General features: G+C 34.8%; 2 protein-coding genes and 1 long non-coding RNA gene across 6 annotated transcripts; 1 reads left to right on the forward strand and 2 right to left on the reverse strand.

Moving 5' to 3' along the window:
• Positions 1-256: 256 nt before the first annotated feature.
• Positions 257-10,900, reverse strand: LOC149725093 (X-linked interleukin-1 receptor accessory protein-like 2). 2 transcript variants are annotated; one of them, XM_089892710.1, is made up of 15 exons: positions 10,810-10,900; positions 10,100-10,236; positions 9,577-9,711; positions 8,680-8,827; positions 8,076-8,203; positions 7,360-7,465; positions 6,804-6,961; positions 6,211-6,293; positions 5,660-5,749; positions 4,923-5,170; positions 4,095-4,256; positions 3,621-3,727; positions 2,195-2,323; positions 1,607-1,808; positions 257-972 (listed from the first exon to the last, which is right to left on the reverse strand). In XM_089892710.1, the coding sequence occupies exons 1-15, from the start codon at positions 10,883-10,885 to the stop codon at positions 950-952; spliced, it is 1,932 nt and encodes a 643-aa protein (XP_089748836.1). In that variant the 5' UTR covers positions 10,886-10,900; the 3' UTR covers positions 257-949. The 2 variants fall into 2 exon arrangements, with proteins under 2 accessions (XP_089748836.1, XP_089748837.1); XM_089892711.1 differs by lacking the exons at positions 257-972; positions 1,607-1,808; positions 2,195-2,323 and adding an exon at positions 2,390-2,819.
• Positions 9,705-17,398, forward strand: LOC149725094 (uncharacterized). Its single transcript, XR_016386516.1, has 2 exons — positions 9,705-12,148; positions 12,519-17,398. It is a non-coding gene; the product is annotated as an uncharacterized LOC149725094 (long non-coding RNA).
• Positions 13,323-24,376, reverse strand: LOC149725095 (interleukin-1 receptor accessory protein-like 1-B). Of its 3 annotated transcripts, none has more exons than XM_089892706.1 (15): positions 24,187-24,376; positions 23,147-23,298; positions 22,687-22,833; positions 22,218-22,368; positions 20,726-20,847; positions 19,865-19,970; positions 19,385-19,524; positions 18,747-18,832; positions 18,159-18,248; positions 17,406-17,647; positions 16,952-17,113; positions 16,510-16,616; positions 15,687-15,812; positions 14,383-14,593; positions 13,323-14,124 (listed from the first exon to the last, which is right to left on the reverse strand). In XM_089892706.1, exons 1-15 carry the CDS (start codon positions 24,257-24,259, stop codon positions 14,054-14,056), a joined length of 1,986 nt encoding a protein of 661 aa, XP_089748832.1. In that variant the 5' UTR covers positions 24,260-24,376; the 3' UTR covers positions 13,323-14,053. The 3 variants fall into 3 exon arrangements, with proteins under 3 accessions (XP_089748832.1, XP_089748831.1, XP_089748830.1); XM_089892705.1 differs by having other exon boundaries at positions 24,184-24,376; XM_089892704.1 differs by having other exon boundaries at positions 24,169-24,376.
• Between the last annotated feature and the right edge of the window lie 2,311 nt (positions 24,377-26,687).

Here is a 26,687-nt window from a genome sequence, read left to right on the forward strand (position 1 = left end):
GAAGCATTTTAACTAAATGATGAAATGTGATATAGTTAGTTTGCTAAAAATAATAAAAATTAAACGCAAATCGCAATGCAAGAACGAATGAATGTAACTTATTTAGCTTCGTGTGCAACTACAGCACAGTATAGTTAAAACACGGTTCAACGTCAGTCGGTATAACACGGGTGTTCTGACGACATAAAGGACACTGGTGTCCTAAAAATTATTCTTAAGAATTCATTTAAAATAATATTTTAGGTATAAACGGATAAATTACCCTACATAGTTTTTCTTCATCCATTCCATCGTAATACCAAGATCATATTATTAAAACCAAAACCATTAATGGAAAGAAACACAAATCAAACACGAAGATTTATTTAACAAAAAATGACACGTAAATCAAAAATGTTCACATTAGATGAGATAAATAGCTAATGGAAACTGATCTTAACATTTTAAATGACCAATTTGACATACAATAAAAAGATAAAAAAATCTATATACGATACACTAAATAGCAGCATCTGCTACTTATTTTTAACATTATATTCATGTGTCATAAGTTATTCTTGGTAATTATAACTTTTGTAAACTTGGATTCTGAAATGTTAAAAAAATTGCAACACAATTAAAAAAAAACTATTAAAAGAATTTATTTTGAAAACGATTAAAATACTTTCTAATTTTGAAAAATACAGCGTGTTTCAATTTTGTATATTGTTTAAAAAAAATTGTTTTTAACTGTAAGCGTGTTTTAACAACTTGTTTTGTCGCTATATATCTTGCCTTTTCGTTTATAATGTTTCTAAATCTTCGCTACCGTAATCGAAGAGACAAATAAAAAGTTATTATTATACTGAAAAAATTTGAAACACAAGTAATAGTACGATCCTCTGGCCAAAAACAAATTTAAAAACTTTCCACTCTGTGTTGATATCCTGGTGTTTTTACAAACTGTACATTAAACTTGAGAGTCCGCTGTTCCTAGTTCATTAACAGAAAATATTTTAATTTTAATGAAACAAAAAAAATCATAAAATGCACCTAATTAGTTACCTACTAATTACATAATTTTACAGTCTTGCTAATGAGTTTTGTTTTTAGCAAATTGCATTTTTAAGTTTAATTCAGGTGTAGGGTAAAATTTAAAATTAAAACCAGCGGGAGTGTATAAACATCAATTGGCATGATTCATAGAGGTTTTACCTTATACCATATGAAAATATTTACATATGATTCGAGCATGTAAAACATATATTTTAATAATACCACAACAAATATTAATATATGGATTATGGAACATATACTTTATACCATAATAAACTGTTAGCAACTCAGTCTGCAGAATATTGCAGTTCCTGACGAGAGGCGCTTTTTTCAAGTGCCAGCGTGCTATTATAAACAACTGACAAGCAAATCATTTTCAAGCCACATTAAGAAATCCTACTTAATTTAATACATTTTACTTATTGTTTAATTAATTGGCGCGCGTGGAAAAAATGTGGCTTGCATAAACAAAAAAATCGCTTGTGCACCTGCCATACTCTGCAGACTGGTTAACAACTAAACTATGGAACATATTTTATAGCATATTTAACTATTAACATTCAAACCTTACCTGGAGCATTAAGTTCAGTAACATTAGTTTCAGTACTGATGCCTCGATGGTAACCGTTTGCTCTTCCATTACTTTTCTCAACCATTAGTGTTGGGAAACTAGTGGAATGGGGGTTTATTTTGGGCATTGCTACATCAAGTTGGAGCTTAAATTTATGCAGTTTGAATTTCTTATCATCTGACCACTGGATAGCATGATTAAGCTGGAAAAATGAATGAATGTAACTTACTTTTTATCCTCGCGTGGCTGGAAAATGACATTCGTTATAACACGAGGTGTTGATACACCTCGTGCAAGTTTACGAGTTATCGTGTATGTTACTTTGTGGGTGATTTTTTTTGGGATTTTTTATGTATGGCTGATAAATTGGACAACCCATCAGTGACTACTGGGTTGGAGCAATTGCCGTTAAATGTTTTGTCCAGGGACACATACACCCACAATGCTAGCAGCAATGAGCCTTGAAGCAATTAACTCTGGGATACAGGCAGGTACACTAACCACTTTGCCACGACGCGGGAACCCATCACAAAACTTTGACATGAGATGAAATTACTTTAGTTTTAAAAACACATAACCAATGTTCACCTTCAAGGCCCGGCAAACCATTTTGCAACAAGCATCTCCTTCGTTGGCTTTCTGTTTAATGAACTCCCGGATTCCTGGAACAAGAATAAAAATCACTTTTCTTCCAGAATCGATCATTTTCATGAAGCTCTGTAGAAAATATAACAAACTGAGTCATCTTTACAAAAATTGTATGACTTGAATGTAACTTCAAGTCATACCGGCAACTCATTAGTGACCACTGGGTTGGAGAAATTGGCGTTAACTGTCTTGCCCAAGGACACATACGCCCACAATGGTAGCAGCGACGAGCCTTGAACCCATTACCTCTGGGCAGGGGAGTATCCAGGAATTTAAAAAGGGGGGGTCCGCAAGTTTTTGTTTAGAATATGGCTGCGTATAAACGTAACGCACCTGATAAAATTATACCCTGAATAACATAAATAATAACGCACACACTGGCGCAAAAAATTTGTGCTTAAACCCCACCTTTCTACTGTAAAACCCCACGTTTTACAAACCTTTTTAAATATTTAAATAACCACATACGGAATTTTTTGCCTTTAATTGCGAAATCCTAAGCGGAAACACTGGCAACACAGTAACTCGCAGGTGCTTCTGTTCCTGACTTTCCAAGAGTAAATTCCTAACGAACGAATTTGTTTGAACTAGGTTGAATGAATGAATGTAACTTACTTTATCCTCGCGTGGCAGGAAAACGACAGTCGTTATAACACGGGTGTGCACCTCGCGCCAGCTTACGAGTTACCAAGTATGTTACTTTGTGGGTGATTATTTTTTTTTTTGGATTTTTTTTTCATTTTTATGTATGGCTGATAATTTGGACAATCCATTAGTGACCACTGGGTTGGAGCAATTGCCGTTAAGTGTCTTGCTCAAGGACACATACGCCCACAATGGTAGCAGCGACGAGTCTTGAACCCATTACCTCTGGGTTAGAGGCAGGCGCGCTAACCACTACGCCACGGCGCCGGCCGGCCAGGTTTCGCTACAAAATCTAATGTGAAACCCGCGTATTCAACCACGCATATTCGGATTCGATTACATATATAAAAATGCATCGAATAACGCCGAATTAATCGAATCCTGATTCGGCCCATCCCTAGTTTTTTTACACGTGATTAAGCAGCTTATACTAACCCCGGCTAAAAATATTCACACCAAAAATAGTGTAACTTTAGATTTAAAAAAAAAATAATATTAAATATTTTTTTTAAAAATATTATTCAAAGGGATATGCCCCTGCCTCTGGGTTAGAGGCTAACCAACTCTTCTACGGCGCCAAACTTTGATATAAAACTAAACAAAAAATTAAAACAAATAGAATATTAAAGTGTAACAGTTTACTAATACTTTTAACACAAATCTAAAATCGAAATTTGCATCATTTTAGTTTAAAACGCATATTTTGGAAAAGAAAAAACACCTGTTGTAGTCTGAACACACTCCAGCTGTCCTTGATGTATTCAGAAGTTAGAATAATAACCACTCTGTGACATTTTGCCATTGATTGCATGGAACTTTCAGCAATGTCTACAATAAATGAATAAATGTAATTTGCTTTATCCTCGCGTGGCCGGAAAACGACAGTCATTGTAACATGGGTGTTATTACACCTCGTGCCAGCTTACGAGTTACCATGTGTGGGATTTTGTAGGTGATATTTTTTGGTGAATGTTTTCGATAATGTGAATAAATTTAATCGAAAAGATTATAAATATTGCATATAATAGAAACTAAAAAGCCAACAAAATAATAACAGCCACAATATATAACTGGCTTGGAAAGCCAACAAAAAAGCATAAAGTGGAAAAGCCAACGAAATGATAGCAATCACAAAATAGAACTGGATTTAAAAGCCAACAAAAAACATAAAATTAAAAAGGTAATAGTCACTAACATCCATTATTTTGGCCATCACGATTTTCATCAAACAAACGATAACCAAGGCTCTTTAGCGCATCTTGTGTTGCCGCTAAAGCATCCCGTAATTCCTGTTGGGAGAAAATGTCCATTTCAGTTGAGAATTGATAGGACAGGTATGCTCCAAAATCATGCTTCTCTGAAAAGTATTAAATAAACAATTGAACTTTAATTTATTTAGAAATAAATGAAATTTTATGTCTCTTCGGTCACGATAACAAATAGCGAAAATGTTCACAAGAGCGAAAATATGGGCAGTAATGGTAAAACTAGTTGTTAAAACACGCTTACTATAAAAACAGAAAAATAAAATACTTTTTTAATAAAAGGTGACCGTTATACCCTACAGACAATATAATGTAAAATAATGTTAAAGTTCTAATCAGAAGAAAACTGTATAAGGAGTATTATCAATTGTGTTATGAGTCATTCAAGGTTTGGAGCTTTGTAGTTACTAGTTAGGTATGTCTATGTTAAAATACAGTTATTGTATTTGTATAGGTGTTTCTCAAACAATGTTGGTTACAAGGGCTGTATTTATTATGTGGAAAAATCCATTTTAATGTTTTAAAATTCTTTAAACTAATAAATAAATGAATGAATAAATGAATCTTACTTTATCCTCGCATGGCCGGAAAACGACAATCGTTATCACCTGGGTTTATTGCCTCGTGCCAGCTTACGAGTTACCATGTATATATGTTACTAATATTTCTTTTAGCTTGAAAATGTCAAATTTTAATTTTTTTTAACCCAGTATTTGTTTTAATGTAAGAAATTGAAACTAGATAAATGTATAAATCACCTGTTGTGTAGGATTTAAAATATTTCTTCCAAAAAGCTTTTGTATAGACTTGAAAACAACAAGCTAACAGTATGACAACAATTATAATTTTCAGCAAAACACTCAGGCCAACTGCGAGGCCAATAACTAAAGGCAAGTTGTTAATGCTTTTTTCCGTTATAACCACAGATGCGTTACTGTGGCCAAAATTTACTGATGTTGTTTCAACTGAGACAGTATAAGTTCCCAGGTCACTCCTTTGAACATTTCTAAAAGTAAAAGGGATGACAAAGTCATTGTAATAACTGGTATTACTAAACACTGTACTAAGTACTTTTTAGAACATCATAATAAAAGTTGTTTTACTATATTAAAACAACAGTCTATATAACACGGGTGCTAATTCACCTCGTGCCAGCTTACCAGTTAGATTGTAGGTTACTTTGTGGGTAATTATTTTTTTGGAGGAATTTACTAGCATGCTCAAAAATTAATCTACAGTTTTTCACGTCATAATAAAATTTGCCAATAAAGTATTGTAATACAATTTTCTAAAAAAGTTTATGTGATATAAATTGCAGACCATGATGTAACATAAAAATATTTAGCCTATGTAACTTTCTGTAGCACTTGTGTGTAACTTCTTACTTTATCTTCACGTGGCTGAAAAACGAGAGTCTTCAAACATGTTTTTTTTGTTTCATAAACCTCGTGCCAGCTTACGAGTTACCGAGTATGTTACTTTAAGTGCGACTTACGGTATATGAAGACGCAGTGTAATTATTTCAGGATCTAGTTGTCTTTCTGCAGCTGTAGCAACATGATAGTAGCATGTTTCTTCAAGGTTACTGTTTAATACAAAATATATTTTAATGTATCAGCATTTTACCCAAACATATATTAAATAACCTAACTCTCTATGTTGACTTTTACACTGATCCCTAATTAGCTGCATTTTTTCAGTTTCTTTGCTATCCAGACACACTTAGTAAAAGATTCTACAAATCTGCAACCACTGGGAACTGTATACACAACCCATATTTTATTAAGGGAACAACTTCATTTGGGAGCTGTGATTAAGTTCCCCAGACCAACCGTATATATATATATATTAAAAAATAGACAACAACAAAAATTTGGTCAGGCCAATATGAAATGGTTTAGTAAAAAATTAACAGGAGTCAATTAATTTTCCTAAAATGCTCGTATACCCCAAGGGTAAATACAGAAATTATTAACTAAATTAGACAAAACAGATGCTTTATTAGAACTGCAGCAGATTCGAATCATTTTAGAAATAACAACTTACTACGAGCAAGAGACTTTTGGAGTGTCGATACTATAATGTGTTCCCTTTACGGCATTAACACATGTTGTGTTATCTTCCATATACTGAAAAAATACAAGTTGAAGGCCATACATGTAAATTTACAAAACAACAAAACAGTACTTTAGAATAAATTAATATCACACACATATTACTCGATACAGCAGGGAATACTTCATAATGTATTAAATAATCGGTGCTAGTGAAGAACCTCCCCCCACCTTATTTGCTAACCACTAACCCCCTAGGTTAGAAGGTTAGGTGTTGATGGTTAGGGGGTTAGTGGTTATAGGGGTTAGGGGTTAGTGGTTATAGGGGTTAGGGGTTAGTGGTTATAGGGGTTAGGGGTTAGTGGTTATAGGGGTTAGTGGTTAGGGGTTAGCAAATAAGGTGGGGGGTAAGATTCTTCACTAACACTAAATAATGTATTAAACAATGTGTTACTTAAGTATAACACATTGAGCAGCCAGTTATAATGTATTCAAATATTTTTTTTATACCCAGAAATAATGCATTAAAAAAATAACGATTTAGTGGGCCATAGGCATAGAAGAGGCAATGTACGTGTAACATACGTTAGTCTGTGTCCATCGCACAGTTAGTGTTCTAGAAGACGTTCGTCGACCTTTGCCTAGATTGACACGACATTCTACAGTTACGTTTTGACCAAGAATAACCGAGATTCGAGAATGTGTGCAGTGAATACTTGGTATCGTATTGGGGAATGTGGCAGCTAGAAAGATACAGAAATTTATATACAACTTGTATGTACATGGTAACTCGTAAGCAGCATGTTTGTGAAATAGACGACATGTGTTATAGTAGGGTAGGGGAAGATGGGACAATTTTTTATTCCATTTTCCTGTCCCATTTGGTAGTAAAAATGAACATTCAAAATGTTATTATAAAACCCCATCCTTACGACTCCTATAGACCGTTGTTAATTGTTTAAAATACGATCAGGATATTTTGATACATGTGCTAAATGTGTCCCGTCTTACCTCACAGTACTCTATAACGACTATAGCTGCCCCATCACGCGAGAATAAATGAAAAAGTTCTATTCATTCATTCGAAAAAAGGGAACTGTTATATTTTTTATAAAACTACATAAAAAAATAAACCACTTACGTCTCGCGCATATTCTGTAACGCGCCACAAATCGTTGGAGTCCATGGTAGGTAACAAGACAAGTATATACGCCAGCATCCTCGTAGGAGAAATTCGGTATGCTAAGCTATTGAAATGAATATAGTAGGGTGGGGTAAGATGGAACACATTTAGCACATAATATCCAAGTATTCTGATCGTGTTTTAAACAATTAACAACGGTTTATGGAAGTCGTGGGGGTATAGTATAATTCTTTGAATGTTTTTTGTTTCCTATTAAGTGGGACGAGAAAATATAGTTAAAAGGTGTCCCATCTTTTCCCACCCTACTGTATAACATTATACGATGATATTATAATATGATGTGTATTGCAGTTACTAATAAGGCGTCAGTGCTAAAATCTGGACTTTAATTCAAAGTTAAGTAGGTACGGCTAAATAGGCTGCATAGGAAAGACGAAAAGAAACAAGATATCAAGAATGTTTTAAAACTTTAGAAATGCTGATCTGTTTTGTACTCCTAATTTGTAAGGGTGATGTCCTGTGTAGAGAGAAGGACACCAAAAATCATGAAGGTATGACATGATTTATCCTCGCGTGGCCAGAAAGGGACAGTCGATATGTAACACGAGTGTTCTGTTTCATACACCTCGTGGACGCTTACGAGTTACCGTGTGTGTTCCTTTTTGGGTAAATATGCTGCCCCATTACCTGGATTTTAACTTAGCCTTACTTACCTTGTTAACGCTGTTTTTCGTACCGTTTAGTATGGTCGCAATTTGAGGAACTGCTAAGCAGTTTCGAAACCAAGTTGCCTGCATGGTGTTCGCGATCGGGCCAAGGGGAGAATTAAAAGTATCGGGTACTACAAATCACAAGACCTCAAATTAAGCACTGAATAACGATAATCGTGATATAGTACTGTGAAGAAATACCATTAGCACATTGTATATGGTAGAATGAGAAAGATGGGACACCTTTTTGACTCAAATTTCTCATCCCATTTGGAAGTAAACAAAGAACATGCAAAGAATTATAAAACTGTACTTTCACGGCTTCCATAAACTGTTGTTTATTGTTAAAAAAAACTATATTCTAACGGCTCCCGTGGACCGTTGTTTATTGTTTTGTTTAAAACACGCTCAGGATATTTAGATATTATGTGTTAAAGGTGTCCCATCGTTCCCGAACCTACTGCATCATATTTCCTAATCGTTTTTTACCAATGCTCCCTTAAAGTTGTGAAAATATGATGTAAAAATGTGAATATTCTGTTTGGAACAAAAAAAATGTTAAAACTTCTAAAGATGTATTAAAATGTATCTTTATTTATTTATTTACCTTCGCAGCTGAATGTTTTATGCTGCCCGACAGATATTTTTGTCTTGGAAGATGTTTTTATTTTAGAACTGTCTTCGCAGGTTTCTTCTGGGCTCTCGGCTATAACGATATGTATCTCACTATAGAAACATATATCGGTACCGGGAATCTATAACATAATTTGGCAATATTTTATTATTAAGTATAAATAAAACGAAGAGTTTATCTTAGTTGTTTTTTTTTGGGGGGGGGAGGGAGAGAATGTGGTGGTAGTTTACCGTCACCTCGGCTCGCCTCGATAACATTCTGGCGCTTTTATTCCTGCTTCCCGCGCCGAGTAATTAACGCCTTTGTTGTGTCGTGTTGTACGCACAGTCACCAGTTAGTTTAGTTGGTACTGCAGTATAGTTATGTTGTATAGCGTTTACTTTAGGTTTATTATGATGTATTATATGTTTGTAGATATCCATCGTTTTAGTTTGTTAAACCGAAATATAATAAGTTACTTATCACAGTGGCATAAAGTTAGGTTCGGGTAAAATGATCAATGTTTTCACCATCTTAAATTGTCTTGTTTGGTGATAACACATTTTTCAACTAAATTATCTAACTGTATTCTCACCACTCTAAAAAAGCGTTAAATGTTAATAAAACGTTTGGGAAACATGGAATTCTATGTGCTATATACATCTTTCCACGAAGTATTGTATTCATAATATTGTAGGGTCGGGGAAGACGGGACACTTTTTGCACTTAAAATCTAAATATCTTGATCGTGTTTAAAACAATTAACAATGGTATACGGGTGTCGTGGCGATAAATGAGACGAAAAAATAGCATAAACGGGTGTTCCATCTTCCCCACCCTACTATATATGGTATGTTTTTGAAATCAAAAAGTGTTATATATTTTACATACTTTTGCCTGTAGTAAAAGGTTGAGCGGGGAGTCGATTTGAGTATCTGGATTCCCATAGCTGGTTTCTAATGCGGTATAGTATTCGCTTGTTTGGTTTTGAAGAACCACATTTCTATCCATATCCCATACGATACACTGGGTATATAAAGCGACAAAATATGAATAACAAAAATTAACGCTTCGCATAGGTTAAAAAGTGCTGCTACTATAGACATTCTTACAGAACCTATAGTCAAATACAGCTTAAACCGACCGCCGCTGTGGCAAAGTGGTTAGCAGAGGTAATGGGTTCAAAGCTTGTCACTGCTACCATTGTGGGTGTATGTGTCCTTGGGCAAGATACTTAATGGCAAATGCTCCAATCCAGTGGTTACTAATGGGTTGTCAAAATTATCAGTTATACAGGCAACGACAGTGGTTATAACATGGGTATTCTGTCTCGCACACCTCATGCCAGCTTACGAGTTAACACGTATATGTAACTTAGTGATTATTTTTTTGACATATAGGCTATACCACTTACTGTAAAATCTTCGTCTTCAAGATCTTCTTCGATCTCAAAGTTTTCACAACTAACTGAATACGGCCAACCCTTGTAAACAACTCTGCTCTCATTGCCATTGCTTTTGATCAAGGTACAACTTGGGGATTTGAAGTCAACTGCATGTAACACATTGTATGGGGTAAGATGGGTACCGTTAGCATATTGTACTGTGGGGTAAGGTGGATACCGTTAGAATATTGTACCGTGGGGTAAGATGGGAACCGTTAGCATATTGTACCGTGGGGTAAGATGGGAACTGTAAGCACATTGTATTGTGGGGTAAGATGGGAACTGTAAGCATATTGTACTGTGGGGTAAGATAGGAACTGTAAGCATATTGTATTGTGGGGTAAGCACACAATATCTCATATTTCCGTATCGTGTTTTTTTTCAATTAACAAGGCCAGCGTTTTAGTCTTGTGAGAATACGATTATATAATTATGTTTTTAAATAGGTTTGTCGATCCCCAAAGGGGTCGTTAAAATATAATGAAAACGTGGATAATCAACAGGCATTTCTAATCGCTATTTTAATAGACCACAATCTTCTTTACTTTAAACAGAGAAAATAACATAATCTAAAACGGCGAAAAAAAATTAGCAGCAAAACGACAGTCGTTAAAACTACACTACGGATAAAAAAATATACTTAAGCAAACAGAAATCAAATAACATTGTATCTTTAATACCTTGGTTTTTAACGTTGACGCCAGCAACAGAAATTAACCAACCAGTCAACAAAGCAACACAAATAAACGTATACATCTTAACTGACAATGCAGATCTAGTAATAATAATATTAAATTTTATTTGTCTCTTCGATTGTGGTATTCTATTCTATATTGGTGCCGAGGTCCTGCAACGTACCACGCGATAACTTTTCGTAAAACGGGGAATCATTTTATTTTAATCTATTTACCTTACCAGTTGTAAATAAAGTTTAATAGAGATCGTATAAATGTAGGAACCTATTTCGATTTACGTGTTCAAAAATAATCTGGTTCCTGTTTTAGCAAATTGGACTGAACGCATTAATTGCTCCAACCCAGTGGTCCCTTTTAGGGGTTGCCTGATTTTTTAGCCATACGTTATAAAATAACCCCGAAAATAACAATCAACAAAGTTACATACGTGATAACTCTAAACTGGCACGAGACGTATGAACATTGCCTATTCCGCGAGGATGAACAGATACATCCACAAAAGCAAGCATGCAATTTAATGCTGCAAGCTTACAGTAACAATTAACCCCAAAATAAGGTACACCAAAACAGGATGTTTTTCCCAGTTTTAATAATAGAGAATGCTGGTATCAAAAACCTGTTGTTTTACAGCCACGAAAGGTTCCATTAATACAAGCCTTTACGCCAAGACAATACTTACTTGGTTAACGTAACAGAATGAACAATGTACTTATTGTTACAATGTATAGCGGGGTGAGGAAAGATGGGACACCTTTTTATTCTATTTTCTCGTCCCATTTGGTTGTAAACAAACACATTCACAAAATTATAAAACGTATATCCTCACGACTCCAATTAATAGACCGTTGTTAATTGTTTTAAACAAGATCAGGATATTTGTATACCATTTGCTAAAGATGTCCCATCTCCCCCCCACCCTACTATACCACTATTCTATATCCTATTCTCTTAACGAAGTCTCCGATCTAATACGTATAGGTAACGCTAAGCAGTAAAGTAAGGTGTACTCAAGGTGGGAAACCACAGCAAACTTTCCAATAGAACTGATGAGGAAAAGGGAAAACAATAGAACTGATGAGGAAAAGGGAAGTAATTCAGTTTTCCATTGTTGATCATGTTACTTTCGGCTTTAATTCAGACCCAGCCAGATAATTAGGAAAGAGGAAGTAAATCCGAAGCCTGCGTTATAGGAAAGAGAATCCGGATCCGAGGCCGAATCCGAAGCGAATAAATTCAAAGCCTGCGTCATAAAATAAAAGGGACTTCACTATTTTTCACTGACAAGGATCTATACTGCTATTATCACAAAATATTAAATACAAAAGTAAGGCAATACAAACGCTTAACTGTTTAAACTTAAATTATATCACAAACTAACAACTTAAAACTTAATATAGTATAGGGTAGGGAAATATGGGACACCTTTTTATTATATTTTTTTGTCCCATTTGGTAGTAAGCCCAAAACATTTAAAGAATTATGAAACTATTTTCTCACGACTTCAAATAATAGACCGTTGTTAATTGTTTAAAACACAATCAGGGTATTTGGATATTACGTGCTAAGGATATCCTATCTCCCTCCTAATATAACAGTTACGCATACAGTATCTAGATTTTTGGTGTCTAGATACTTTATGCGTAACTTGTAAACTATAGCGTCAATCCAAACTAATTTCGAGTTAATTGTTGCAGATGCCGGCGCGCGTCTTTACAGTCTACGTTAATTGCAATCGACATTCCTACGTTTTTTGTGCTTGGTCTCCCGTGTACGCCTTCTTCTTATTTTAGTCTTAGCTTTGTAAACGCAAGGTCGCTATTTGTATTAAGTATATCACAGCTTCGTTGTCTAATGGATACAAGTGTGAGTCACTGATCTGTATGTGGTAAGTCAAGGAATTCTTAATCAGTTAATGTAAATGCGGTTGTTATAACGTGTTACTTGAAACCATCAGGGCCTATTATATTAAGTATTTTTGTCTGACTATATTAGTATAGTAGGGCGGGGAAAGACGGGACACATTTAACACATAATGTCTTGATCGTGTTTTAAACAATTAACAACGGTCTGCGGGAGTCGCAAGGATATGGTTTTATATTTGCTATGAATTTTCTTTGTTTACTACCAAATGGGACGAGAAAATAGAATGAATAGATGTCCCAACTTTCCCCACTTTACTATACATTTTTTGCCAACAATGAAAAATTTGTTTAGTGAAAGTTGTTATAAAACATATAATAGAGTGGGGGGAGATGGGTCACCTTTCCGTTTGCTTTTTTCTTTTCATTTGGTAGTAAACAAAGAACATTCAAAGAATTATAAAACCGTATCTTCACGACTTCCACAGACCGTTGTTAATTGTTCAAAATTCGATCAGGATATTTGGATATTATGTGTTAAAGGTGTCTTATCTCCCCCCACTCTACTACAGTATTAAAGTTTCTAATACATTGTTCTTTTACTACCCCGAAAGACAGTCTCAATTTAAACACCACAAATATACGAAATATTTATTAGGACTTGGGTAACTGGGAAGCGATTGTAAAAAAAAACAGATTTAAATGAATGAATATCAAGAATGTTGTAAACAATGCACGTAAGACATTACTATTCAGTCGTTGATCAGTTTTAACAACAAATACATTAAAAAAAAACAGAAAAATACATTTTTATGTTGAAAATGTTTGTGTGTTTTAAATTTTTTTGGTGATTAGCTATTTTTTTCACAGTGCGAATATGGCTTTAATTCTAAAACTGGAACTTACCAAAAAAAAATTGTCACACTTAAAAAATTAAATGGGAAATTTAAAAATAGATGCAAACAAAAACTTAAAACTTGTAAATAGTATTATCAAATGTGATCTAAAAGTACTGCTAAATTTTAAACCACTTTTTTGTTGGTTTGCCCTTTGAATAGTTGCAAGGTTGCAATTATACTTTGGTGTATTCTAATAATGACATTTTAGTTTTGTTGCTGGTCACCTTGTTTGCTTTTGTGGAAGCGCCCAAATAAATTGATGCCAACACCTTCTAGCTAACTCTATAAAACTAAAGGGCACCACATAGAAAAGCACGAAGGAATGCAAAGATGGCCCATATATGCTTCGATCCGCAAGAAGCTTAAACGGATCATGAAAGGTAAAGTCTGAAAAAGTGCAGTTTTTGAACCTTCATACATAAAGGTCAGCTAATCTCTTCAGTTATGACGTAACAGTTATATTCTGTGCCGTCACACTCGTAGTTCATTTTCCTTTTCCATAGTCACAGTGAGTTCTGTGAAAGTTTTCTCGCTTTCGGGCCCTGAAAGAATATTTTGTTACATAGTAAAGCAGGGAAGACGGGACCATTTTTCATTCTATTTTCTCGTTTAATTTGGTAGTAAACAAAGAACATTCAAAGAATTATAAAATCGTCTCTTAACGACTTCCGTATACCGTTGTTAATGTTTAAAACACGATCAGGGTATTTGGATATTATATACTAAAACCGTTTCGTCTTCCTTCATCCTACTGTATAGTTTTTTCAGTCCAGTTTAGAATGTTAAAATGCGGTACTTACTTGGTGACCCTAACTCTGTAGTCTGCGTGTCGTTACTCACAGAACGTAGATACCCGCTGTTGTACCGACATGGTTGACTGCTCACTGATGACGTATGAGACACGTGACGAAAACGTTGCGAAACTAGCTTTGGCATGACGTTTTCGAGACGAAGCAGAAAATATTTCAGATCGAAGCGCCGTTCGTCTGACCACTGTAGGGCGTGGTTGAGCTAAAATAAAACAGAAAATTTAATAGATGTTTTTATTTAGGCAATAACATATATATTTTGACACACCTTTAGCCACAATATCCTGATTGGTATTTAACATAAAGAAGTTCTAGCGTGGTATTTAGTTTTTACAAATGCAAATAAAACTTTGAAATAATGAACGGTACACAAAATAAATTTGCCTGGGTAACTGTGTTCCGTATATACCCCCGCATAAGTAATGGTTAAAATCTGAACTAAACCCCAGGTTCTTGGCAAGGACCTCACTCACATAGAATACCCATTACTTAATATGGTTAAAATATTCTAGGCAAGATTTGCTTATTTCGTCATTGGCTTCATTTGCGTGGCCTGTAACCGGATTAAAAGGTAATCCCCGCTTTTCGTGGAACTGCCATTGTTTCAGCGGTTCAGGATACGGATAGGAGACATGATTCACAACGATAAACATAAACAAAAAGGAAAATCGTGTTACACCTGAAGGTTTATTAAGCAACGATACTTTGTTTGCGGACTTGATGACGAGTAACATGGAAAAACCGATAAGCGTGTGACGCATTTGCATTGTGCGTGGACTAATATGGGATGAACTATAAACCGGTTTATTTTACCACAGAATTGAAAACGTTAAACCATTAGACAAAAATGCAGCTTGCTATTTAGATATAATGGGGTAGGGGTAAGATGGGACACCTTTTCATTCTATTTTTTGTTCCATTTAGTAGTAAACAAATGACATTTAAAGAACTTTAAAACCTTATCCTAACGACTTAAATAAACCGTTGTTAATTGTTTAAAACGTGACCAGGATATTTGAATATTATGTTCTAAATGGTTTAACTTTACTAATTATGTTACGTTATGTAACAAAAATACCGCTGAACAGTGTATAATACATTGGAGTAAGAAAAATACCATTAGTATAAATTAATGACCCACATGTGAGCAGTTATATAATTCTGTAAATGTTTTCTGTTTACCACTTAATAAAACGATAAAAAAATGAAAAATCGACAAAAAAATGAAAAATCGACAGTCTTATACCCCAATCTATATTATTTGTGACTAAAACGCTGTTTAATGTATTGCTTACCGCAATTGCTCGGTGCACCAATCGACAACTTTCGTTGTCTTGTCTATGCTGCTTTATAAATGCGCTGCTGCCAGGAGTTAAAATGAAAATCATTTTCGATCTGGCTTCAATCATTTCAAGAAAGCTCTGAAAATGATTTCCAATTTTAAATAATAAGCTATAAAATATAATAGGTTCACATAACTGCTCACAAAATGGAAGCAGCTTAAATTAAATCGAAAATTTTGATAAAGTATACGCTTTGGTGCAGGTTTTATGTTGAATTATTTTGGTAAAATTATTATTTTTGCGAAAAAAACGTTAAAAGTATTTTTTCTATATTGATGCATTTTGCCTAGAAATTCGGGCATATAAAATAAAAGTATAGTAGAGTGGGGAAAGATGGGACACCTTTAACACATAATATCCAAATATCCTGATCGGGTTTTAAACAATTAACAACGGTCTGTAGAAGTCGTGAAGATACAGTTTTATAATTCATTGAATGTTATTTGTGTACTACCAAATGAAAAAAGAAAACTAAACGAAAAGGTGTCCCATCTTCCCCCACCCTACTATATATAATATTAAAATTTAAATATATATGAAATATACGTTGTTTACAAAACGGCAGATATGATCCAATTTTGCCCCAACCAAGTGGTCCATTATAACTTGTCTAAATTTTCAGCGATAAAATAAAAAAATGAAAATAATCACCCACAAAAATACAAAACTCTTAAGCGGGACAAAGTGTATGAAACAAAACACCCATATTATAACTACTGTCGTTGCTCTGCCCCACCAGGTTTATTAAGTTACATTTATTCATTTATTGAATTACCTTTTGAAGCGTGAACATGCACCAGTGGTCTTTGAGGTAGTCTGGTGTAATAATAATAATAACTTTGTGACATTTGCGCATTGTGTTTATGATATTCGGGGCTTGATCTGAAACAAATAATACAGAATAAATAAAGCTTCTATTTTTTCGTCCCCTTTTACAGTAAAAAAGAACATCCAAGAAATATATATATACCCTCATTTTAAAGACTCTAAAGAAGGGTGGGTATTTGGTTTAAAACAAAAACAGGAAATATGGGACATTTTGTGATAAATATATCCATCTTACCCCACAGAACTTCCGTGTATCCCAAACTAAAGATAGCAGCTTATGAAAAGTAGACAAATAGCTTTGTACCATTATGACAATTTTTTTAAACAAGTATTAAAAAAATTGTTTTACAGGAAAAACATTTATTTTTGAAGCAATATATTATACATACATCCGCTACTATGACCGTCTTTCACTTCGTCATACACTCGGTACCCAAGCCCCTCAAGTCCGTCACGCACCACTGAAACTGCGTCACGTGTCAACTGCTTTGCAAATTTGTCCATGTCAGTTGAAAAGTGGTAAGACAGGAAGGCTCCGTAACACTTGTTGTCTGTAGAAAAATCCACAATATTAAGTATTTGCAAAGTTGCGTATACGTAGTGTCTTGTAAGCGGGCACGGGGTGTATAAAACAGAATACCTGTGTTGTGATAACTGTCGTTGCCCCGCCACGCGAAGATAAATAACTACATTTATTATTCATTCATTCATTCGTAAAATTAGCGCATGGCCAATCCATTTAAGAATCATATTTCGCAAACTAGAGTGGGTATAACGTATTGTTTCTTTTATAAACGTAATAAGATAAAAAGTACATCATCATACATACACAGTTACACTTACCAGGCTCATTAGTGCCGAATTTTCGTTTGTAGTATACAAACAAATATACTCGTTTCCACCATAGCACTGCAGTGAACATGAGCAGTAACAAAATAAGCGCCATGGCCACACCCGTTATTGTTGCGTGACGAACCAACAAAAATGTCTGAAGGTTGCTTTGAATCTCAAATGCAGCTGTCTGGTTTAAAGTTCTTTGAAACAGCGAAACTTCGTAGCGACCGAAGTCCGATTTTTTAAGGTTTCTGGGAAAATGAAGTAAAAAGTTTACCCAAAGTTCATAAAAAAATAGACGCCAATGAAACGCATTTTATCATGATGGTAAACTATAACATAATATACATAATGATAACATTTTTTGTCTCTTCGATTACGGTATCGAAGATTTAGAAACATTTTAAACAAAAAGACAGGATATAGCGACAACAACAGTTGTTAAAACACGCTTACAGTTAAAAACATATTTACATTTAATAGGAAGAAAATAAACCATATTACGTTTGTACAATTTAAACTTGTAAGGATTATACATTTGCAGTATGAAGGGGAAAGATGGGACACCTTTCTATTCTATTTTTTCGTCCCATTTGGAAGCAAACTAAGAACATTTAAAGCAATATAAAATCGTTCAATCACGACCCTGATAGACCGTTGTTAATTGTTTAAAACTCGATCAGGATATTAAGATGTTATGTGCTAAAGCTGTCCCATCTTACCCCACAGTACTATATATATATAACGATTTTTGATATTTACCTGATTTTAAGTTTCATATCTATGACGGCGGGGGCAGCTTCAATGTCGGTTGAATCTTGAACTTCACGGAAACAGATCTTTTCAACTTTTCTAAATTTCAATATTACAATATATGGGACATCTTTGAGGTAATATGGGACATCTTTTTATTCTATTTTTTATCCCATTTGGTAGTAAACAAAGAACATTCGAAGAATTATAAAACCATATGCTCACGACAGACCGTTGTTGATTGTTTAAAACACGATCAGGATATTTGAATATTGTGTGATAAAATATATAATTGTTTGTATAGTTTTTGTTTACTAACAAATAAAACAAGAAAAAGAATAAAAAGATGTCCCATTTCCCGCACCATACTATATACGTATATAGGACAATAGACACCTACTACTTATTCACTTATAAAAAATACAGGTTGCAATAATAGGCCAATTTAGGCGCATATATGGCTCGTATACGAAACACCAATCATACAGCTGGAAATTATGAAATGTCGGAGACTCGTCCATCGTAGTATAAAAGCAATATCAGATACCTATCGCGCATTATAACTTGTCAGCTATTAATTAAACCGATTGTTCTTACATTGAACATGACGTGCGTGAATTAGCTGGAGTGTCCACTGCTCCTTCATTGCCGTGTATAGAGCAGATATCACTCTCACTGTTATCCTGTAAAACATATAAATATATTAGTGTTTCATGCAGTTATTGATGGGGTAACGAGCCAAGTCTGGCAAAAAATCAGTCTCTCGTTCTTATAGAATATAATGGTAATTCATACATTCATATATTATAGGGTGGGGAAGATAGGACACCTTCTTATTTTATTTTCTCGTCCTATTTGATAGTGAACAGAAAAAACCTTTAAACAATTATAAAACGGTATTCTCACGACTCCCATATTTTGTTGTTAATTGTTTTAAACACGATCAGAATATTTAGATGTTTTGTGCATTCTTCCACCCTACTATTAATTGCTTGAAGGTTTTAGACTATCCCAAATATGTCGCCGTATATAGTAGGGTGGGGGAAGACTAGACACCTTTGGCACTTAATATCCAATTATCCTGATCGTGTTTTAAACAATTAACAACGGTCTATGGAAGTCGTGAAGATACGGTTTTATAATTCATTGAATATTTTTTGTTTACTACTGAGTGGGATGAGAAAATGGAATAAAAAGGTGTCCCATTTTCCCCCACTGTACTATATATACAGTACCTTGGTCCAAACAACTCGCACGCTATCCAAGTCCACATCGTGTGCAAGGTAACCAGTGCATTTAACTCTTATATCATCAAGTATGTTATGTTTGTATACTGAAGTTGAGCATTTGATCGAAAGTTGGCGATTGCTTTTCGCTGAAAAGATAAATAATCATATTATAGTAGGGTGGGGAAGATGGGACACCTTTAGCACATAATATTAAAATGTACTGAGAAAATAAGCGTGGCCGCTACACCTAGCAGACAAACGGGAAAACTAAATAAAAACAAAAGTGTGCGTAAAGAATGTAATTTATTTATTCTGTATTTTCGCCTGGCAGGTCAAAACAGTTATTATTTATCCTCACATAAATGTTCTGTTTCATACATCTCGAGCTCATACTTGAATGAAAACAAGTACAGTCTTACCCCAACCTACTATATATACGCCATAAGTTTTATTATAACGACATGGTATACCGAAAAATAAACTTACGTTTCACGCAAACCCTGTGGTGAACAGTGTACCTCGTCATCCCGTTATAGGTTACTGCGCAAGTGTATGTCCCTGGGTGTTGGTACGTTACACTAGGTAAACTCAGCTGAAATATAACTATTTGTTAGCTAGGTATACAGTTGTAGTTTTTTTAATCATATATATATATATATAGTAGGGTGGGGAAAGATGGGACACCTTTTTATTCTATTTTCTCCTCCAATTTGGTAGTAAACACAAAACATTCAAAGAATTATAAAACCGTATCCTCACGACTCCCATAGACCGTCGTTGATTGTTTAAAACACGATCAGGATATTTGGATATTATGTGGTAAAGGTGTCCCATCTTACCCTACACTACTATACGGTAGTTAAGGAACGAATATTTACATAATTGTATTATTGTATTAAAAACTTTGTAGGCTATAGTTACAGTTTATTTTAATGTATGTTCTTAAGCTTTTTTACCCATTTTTTACGGTGGGCTAGGGTATTGTATTTCCATAACTGTATATATAGTGGGGTGGGGGAAGGTCGGACATTTTTAGCACATAATATCCAATTATCCTGATCGTATTTTAAACAATCAACAACGGTCTATATAGGAGTCGCAAGGAGACGGTTTTATAATTATTTTAATATTCTTTGCTTACTACCAAATAAGACGAGAAAAATGAAAGAAAGTGTTCCATCTTCCCCCACTCTACTATAATCTTTTATAAAAAAAACACGTGGAATATTATGTGCTAACAGTGCCCATCGTACCCTACCATACTAAAAGCATAATATCAGCAGCAAATTGCACCCTAAGCTTTTTAGGTCGTTCGTATTTTTTATAAAAATGGTATATGGTACTTACGTGCCCACCGGATTTCACCATAAAGTCATCGTCCGTACCCACTTCTAACATGACGCAATTACGTAACCAAGACACGTGATCTTCGACGTTAACGTGAACTTTTGGTTGGACGTGAGTTGGCACTGTTTGAAAGATGAAATGTTTAGGAATTTTAAAATTATTATTTTAAAGATTCTATTCGAATAGAAATCTGATGATGCAGTTTAGGCGAAATATATATCTCACAGAATACAATTTATAATAATAAAAACAAGAACTTTTATTTGTCTTTTTAATTACGTTGGCGAAGAGATATTTTAAACGGAAGGACATAATATGGTGACAAATCAACAGTTGTTAAAACACGCTTACAGTTAAAAATATATTTAATCCGTTGCACTTTTTCTCGTTACGTATTTCGTAGCATTTATTCTTGATAAAGATACTGGGTTTTATAGATGAAAAATATACAGTCTAAACAACCGCGGTTCTTAGCCTTATTGATTCGCGGCAAAAATATTTATTTAATAGCGGTTTGTGTTTTATCACGTGCTATAGTAGGGTGAATAATAAAAAATACAGGTATACGAGCATCTGTCGCACAAAATATCCGTCTATTATGTTTTTTAAACATTTAACAACGGGCCATTGGAGTAGTGAATAAAGATACGGTTTTGCATTTCTTTTAATATTCTGTGTTTACTACCAAATGGGACGAGAAAACAGTACGAAAAGATGTCCTATCTCCCCCCACCCTACTATATAAAGGAAAAATATAGTCCATTAAAAACGTGCTCGCTAACTATTGGGCTGTGGCGCACAATTTGGGCCTTGGCTGAACAAAAAATAAATCTCTGTAATTTACCACGAATGCCTTGAGGCCAAATGGTGAAAAACTGCAGGTTGTATTTCAAACTAAATACAATTACAACAGATACAGCAGTGTTTCATTTCAGATCCGATTTCTCCCATTAAAAGGACGGGGTCGTATTTTTAGATCTATAAATAACTATGCGGTAACGCTAGAAAAGCTCACTAGCCAAATACAAACTAACAGAGATGGTTTTCCTATTTATAAAGTAATATGAGCTTTATACTTTCTCATTAATAAACCGGCATACCCTCTAGTCTAAACGTTTAAAGTAATAAATCGTGGGCCTTAAGAACTAATATAAATATAGTAGGGTGGGGAAGATGGGACAGTTTGGCACAAAATATCCAAATATCTTGACCGTGTTTTAAACATTTTACAGTGGTCTATAGCAGTCGTGAAGATATGGTTTATGATTATTTCAATGCTGTTTATGTATTACCAAATGGGACGAGAAAATAGTACGAAAATATTAATGTTCAACTTAATGCATAACAGAAACGGAATACTTAAAAAAAGTAAGTTTCAGCAAAACAACAGTCGTTATAGCACGCTTATGGAAAAAAACATAAGTAAAAAACTTTTCGGTATAATGCGTGAATGTTACACTCTATTAAAGCAGCATAATATTCTATTACTTACACATGCACTTTAAAGAACCCCTGGCGTTTGCTACTAAACCTATAACGTGATGTGCTGTTTCGTCAAGTATCGATTCTTCACAAGTTCGATTCTCAAACTTCGTAATATTAAGATGTACGAAAACGCTTTCGCATTTTACCATGCCCGGCATCTGGACGTAAAGAGACTTTTGTTAAAACGCATTTTCAATTTGTTAAAACACATATAGTAGGGTGGGGAAGGACGGGACACCTTCAGAACATAATATCCAAATATCCCGATCGTGTTTTAAACAATTAACAACGATCTATGGGAATCGTTGGAATAAGGTTTTGTTTCTTTAAATGTTTTTTTTTGTTTGCTACTAAATGGGACGAGAAAATAGAATGAAAAGGTGTCCCATCTCCCCCCCGCTCTACTGTATTAAATTTGCCACTATCTCCTAGTTTTCCGCTATGGTTATGTTAAACGTTTTTTTTTTAGTTTTTACCATGAAATTGATTTGATAATTTGTCGAGTCTCCACTTCGTATGTCAGCTGTTGTATACCCAAGTTCGCTAAACGTGGTACCGTATTCGTCGTAAACTTCAGTTGCGTTATATAGCAAAATACCTTTGTCCGAATCGAAGATTGAGCACTGTAGAAATACAGTAATAATTAAACATAAACGCCTCGTTTGTCTGCCTGGTGTAGCGACTACGTCTATTTTCTTCCAAATAAATTCAAATACGTTTTTAACTGTAAGCGTGTTTTAAAAATTGTTGTTTTGTCGCTATATCCTGTCTTTTCGTTTAAGAGTCTTAAACATAGAGTCAAAACTTATAATTCTGAAACTATTCTTCGTATCATCCCAAACGATAAAAGAGAATAAAAACATGTCCCATCTTACCCCAAACTGTTAAATATTGCATTTTATACATTAATTGCGTTTTTAGTATCTACGTGCTCACCTGCACGTTATCAAAATCAAGTTGTTCGTTGTAGAAATACTCGTTCGCCAGTCCAGTGTGCTCTATAAGGGAGTTGCAGTAAAACCGGTGCGGCCAGCCCAAGAAAGCTATTTCCATTACATCACCACTCTCTGTGCAGTTGTTCACGTTGTCTGGACGGGACGAGTCACGTTAGATTATAAATACAAACAAAACTATGCTCAGATGACTAATAGGATATGAAAATGTCTGCATATCACAAATACAAACAAAAACTATGTTTAGATGATTCAAAATAAGGAAATGAAAACGTTTTAGTAATCGTTTCTGACTCGTATAGACTTATACTGTTTCGTTGTAATTTCAACTATTTAAAATCTAAACGTGTAAAGCATTCATCATTTCAATTTAATTTATATGTGCTGTTTTGCATATACACTTTAAGGGTAGTTAGAGGGCAATGGTTTTAAGGCTATGCTTGGTTGAATCAAACTATATACATATTACGCGTTGTGGAAAATTTTTTTAACACAAGCAAAACACGTTAAATTATGCTGTATAATATATAATGTGTATTGGTGCCTGTATTTCACATATAGTACGGTGGGGGAAGACGGGACACCTTTTTTATTCTATTTTCTCGTCCGATTTAATGGTAAACAAGGAACATTCGAATAATTATAAAACCGAATCCTCACGACTCTCATAGGCCGTTGTTAATTGTTTAAAATAAGTTCAGGATGTTTGGATATTACGTTATGAAAGTACCCTATCTTCCCCATATTTTATATATTATACATATACACCATTATATTATACATATACACTATTTATACCGTTTAAAAGTAATATAAAGGGGGGGGGGGAGATGGGACACCTTTTTACCCTATTTCCTCTTCCAATTTGGTAGTAAACCAACATTCAACGATTTTTTTATAAAACTTTATCCTCACGCAGATGTTTAAAACAAGATCAGGATATTTGGTTATTATGTGTCAAAGGTGTCCCATCTCCCCCCACCCTACTATATAGACATTATAGACCATATATGTATTCACTACGTTGAATAGAAGACGTCCCAGCCACCACAGCAGCAAGCGCTGCACAAACGTAGGCGATCCAACACAGAATCATGCCCCTCACTTAATATAAATCTGGTTTACATTAGTATACAGGTGGCCCTGTTATTCTTAGCATAGCAAACTAAGTCGCTAATATCATACCAGCAGCCACCTGAAAAATATTGCATTTTTTAGGTAACATAATAATGGTACTGTGGGGTAATATATCATTATACCACCTAAAATCCGTAATTCTTGGTGTTTTTTTACCAATTAACAACGCTCTTTTCGAGCAACGGGGCCATAGTTACATAATTTCTTAAATAAACTTAATTTGCTACGGAATATAACCAGAAATGGGAAAAAACATGACCTATTTTACCCCACCTCAATATGTGTTTGTTTGCCCGCATATCTCTAGAGATTCTAAATGTGTGTAACTTGTTTTGAACGATACTGCTAATGCAATAATTTGCTGAACTGAGCTTCCCATAAGGCGTCAGTTAATTTGGATAATTGCCACTCATGATATAATATACCGTTATCAAATTACTACCAATGCCTTAATGCTTAGGATTGTGTGTGGATATTACGGTTTGTGATTATTGGTTATTCTATTAAACATTACTTTACAAATATATACCCCTTGTGTATATTTAGGAAGTAGTTTATCCGGCTTTGGAAAACATTTAACGGAAAACATATGCGGTTTTCTAGTAAAGATGTGACATTATACAATCGAGTTTTACACTAACGACACAGGACTTGGGTAATACCTTTAATATATTGACAGTGTAATTAAGTAATGCAACATGCTCGCTTTCAAATTTACGAAATAGTAAATTGTATAGTAGGGTGGGAGAAGATGGGACACCTTTAGCAAATAATATTTAACTATTCTGATCGTGTTTTGAAAAACTAACAACGGTCTATGTGAGTTGTAAGGATAAAGTTTTATAATTATTTGAATGTTTTTTCTTTACTACCAATTGGGAAGGAAAAATAAAATAAAAAGGTGTCCTATCTTCCCCCACCCTACTTTATGTACTATTATGAGGTAAGATGGGATACTGTTAGCACATAATGTGCCAGATTCTTTTATAGTGTTTTCGACAATTAACAACGGTCTTCAGATTCGCGGGGCTACTGTTATATGATTCGCTGAATATTCTTTATTTATTATAAAATAAGTCAGTTAAACAGAATGAAAACGTGACCTATCTTACCCCACCCTACTATATATAATGTTCGCTTTGTTCTAGGAGCCAAGCACGTAATTCGGCCATACCACGTTACTTTAATTCGTTCTAATGTGTTTAGGAAATCCATTAATATGACGGCACAAGCTAATTTTGACACCTTTTTCATTGGTTTCCTAATTACTAAGCGACGGGTCGGCTATCTTGTACTTTGGATAAGATGTACAAACCGCAACAGATAAGCTTTCTGCTTGTAAACTTCTACCCTCCCTTACGTATAACTGCGCTGTCTGTAATACTAAGCTCGCTCTGATGCGACGAAAGAGAATTTCATGGAACGCGAGTGAAGTACTAGGGAGGCAACGTCGGCCAAATAACTGGCAAAACACTAAACTAAAGCGTGTGGCAACGCCCGCAGTGTTTATATGCGAGGTAATACCTTCGTGCCAGCCTCCAGTCGTGCGAGCACGGTTAAACTAAACGATAATTCAATTTCTTTACGTGAAAACGTGCGAGCGTCAAGACATGGCTTAAAGGGTAGACTTTTAAGTCAAAACAGATAAACCTTCGCGTGCGCAGCTGAGGCTTGCCTCGAGCTAATGACTTGAGACAGCGGCACACGAAATACCCAATAATAAACAGGGCAAACCTTGCATGCTAATCTCAAATTCACAATCAGTTGAAATCTAATACAAAAAAGCTGTGAAACTTGTTTTTCTACTGATGATTTCTACGAATCGAAGGGGTGTGTTCATAAATTACCATTCAAGGCATACTTATATAAACAAACCCATTTTCTACACAAACAACTGAAATCAAATTTCCTGCATGTAAATTAACCATGCCATGTCCACTCGGCGGTTGGGAGCTTTGCATGTACTGTAATCGCATCTCAGGTCTGGTATCTCATAACACGTTTTGGTACAGCGAAAACAAAAGCAACTGACCCTAATAAAGGTTATTCAGCGGTTCGAGAAGAAGTGCTGGTTCTGCACTTATATTTTCGGCTTCGTTCCGCTCGTTGGTTTTCACATATTGACTTAATATCTAAGTGTAGGTATGGTAAAACGCCAACGCTGTAAATTACCGGATATTGCATAATTTCTACGCTTTCCTTTTTAGCTATTGTAGGTTTAGATTTATAATCAAATGAACCAATTTGCGCTGCACGAATGCCTACAGCAAAACGGCTAATCTCCGCCTACGGTATAAAACAGAGAAAAGCGCCTATACGATTTTCTGAAGCGGCGTATCGGTCTTCTATAATAATTATAACGCTGATATCCTGAGCCGTCACTTTAA

The sequence above is a fragment of the Ciona robusta genome, chromosome 14 (assembly GCF_009617815.1).
Source record: "Ciona robusta chromosome 14, ASM961781v2".
NCBI lineage: Eukaryota > Metazoa > Chordata > Ascidiacea > Phlebobranchia > Cionidae > Ciona > Ciona robusta.

Bases quoted from the DNA above. Each gene is read 5' to 3' on its own strand.
- LOC149725093 (XM_089892710.1), bottom strand. From the start codon at position 10,885: ATGTATACGTTTATTTGTGTTGCTTTGTTGACTGGTTGGTTAATTTCT. The intron at 8,204-8,679 runs GTAAATAAATAA...TGTGATTTGTAG, and splicing joins TAAAACATTCAGCTGCGAAG to TACCCGATACTTTTAATTCT. The intron at 1,809-2,194 runs GTGAACATTGGT...TCATTTTTCCAG, and splicing joins TGGTTTGCCGGGCCTTGAAG to CTTAATCATGCTATCCAGTG.
- LOC149725095 (XM_089892704.1), bottom strand. From the start codon at position 24,259: ATGATTCTGTGTTGGATCGCCTACGTTTGTGCAGCGCTTGCTGCTGTG. The intron at 22,369-22,686 runs GTAAAAACTAAA...CTTTACGTCCAG, and splicing joins ATTATCAAATCAATTTCATG to ATGCCGGGCATGGTAAAATG. The intron at 14,125-14,382 runs GTAAGTACCGCA...ATATTCTTTCAG, and splicing joins TACAGAGTTAGGGTCACCAA to GGCCCGAAAGCGAGAAAACT.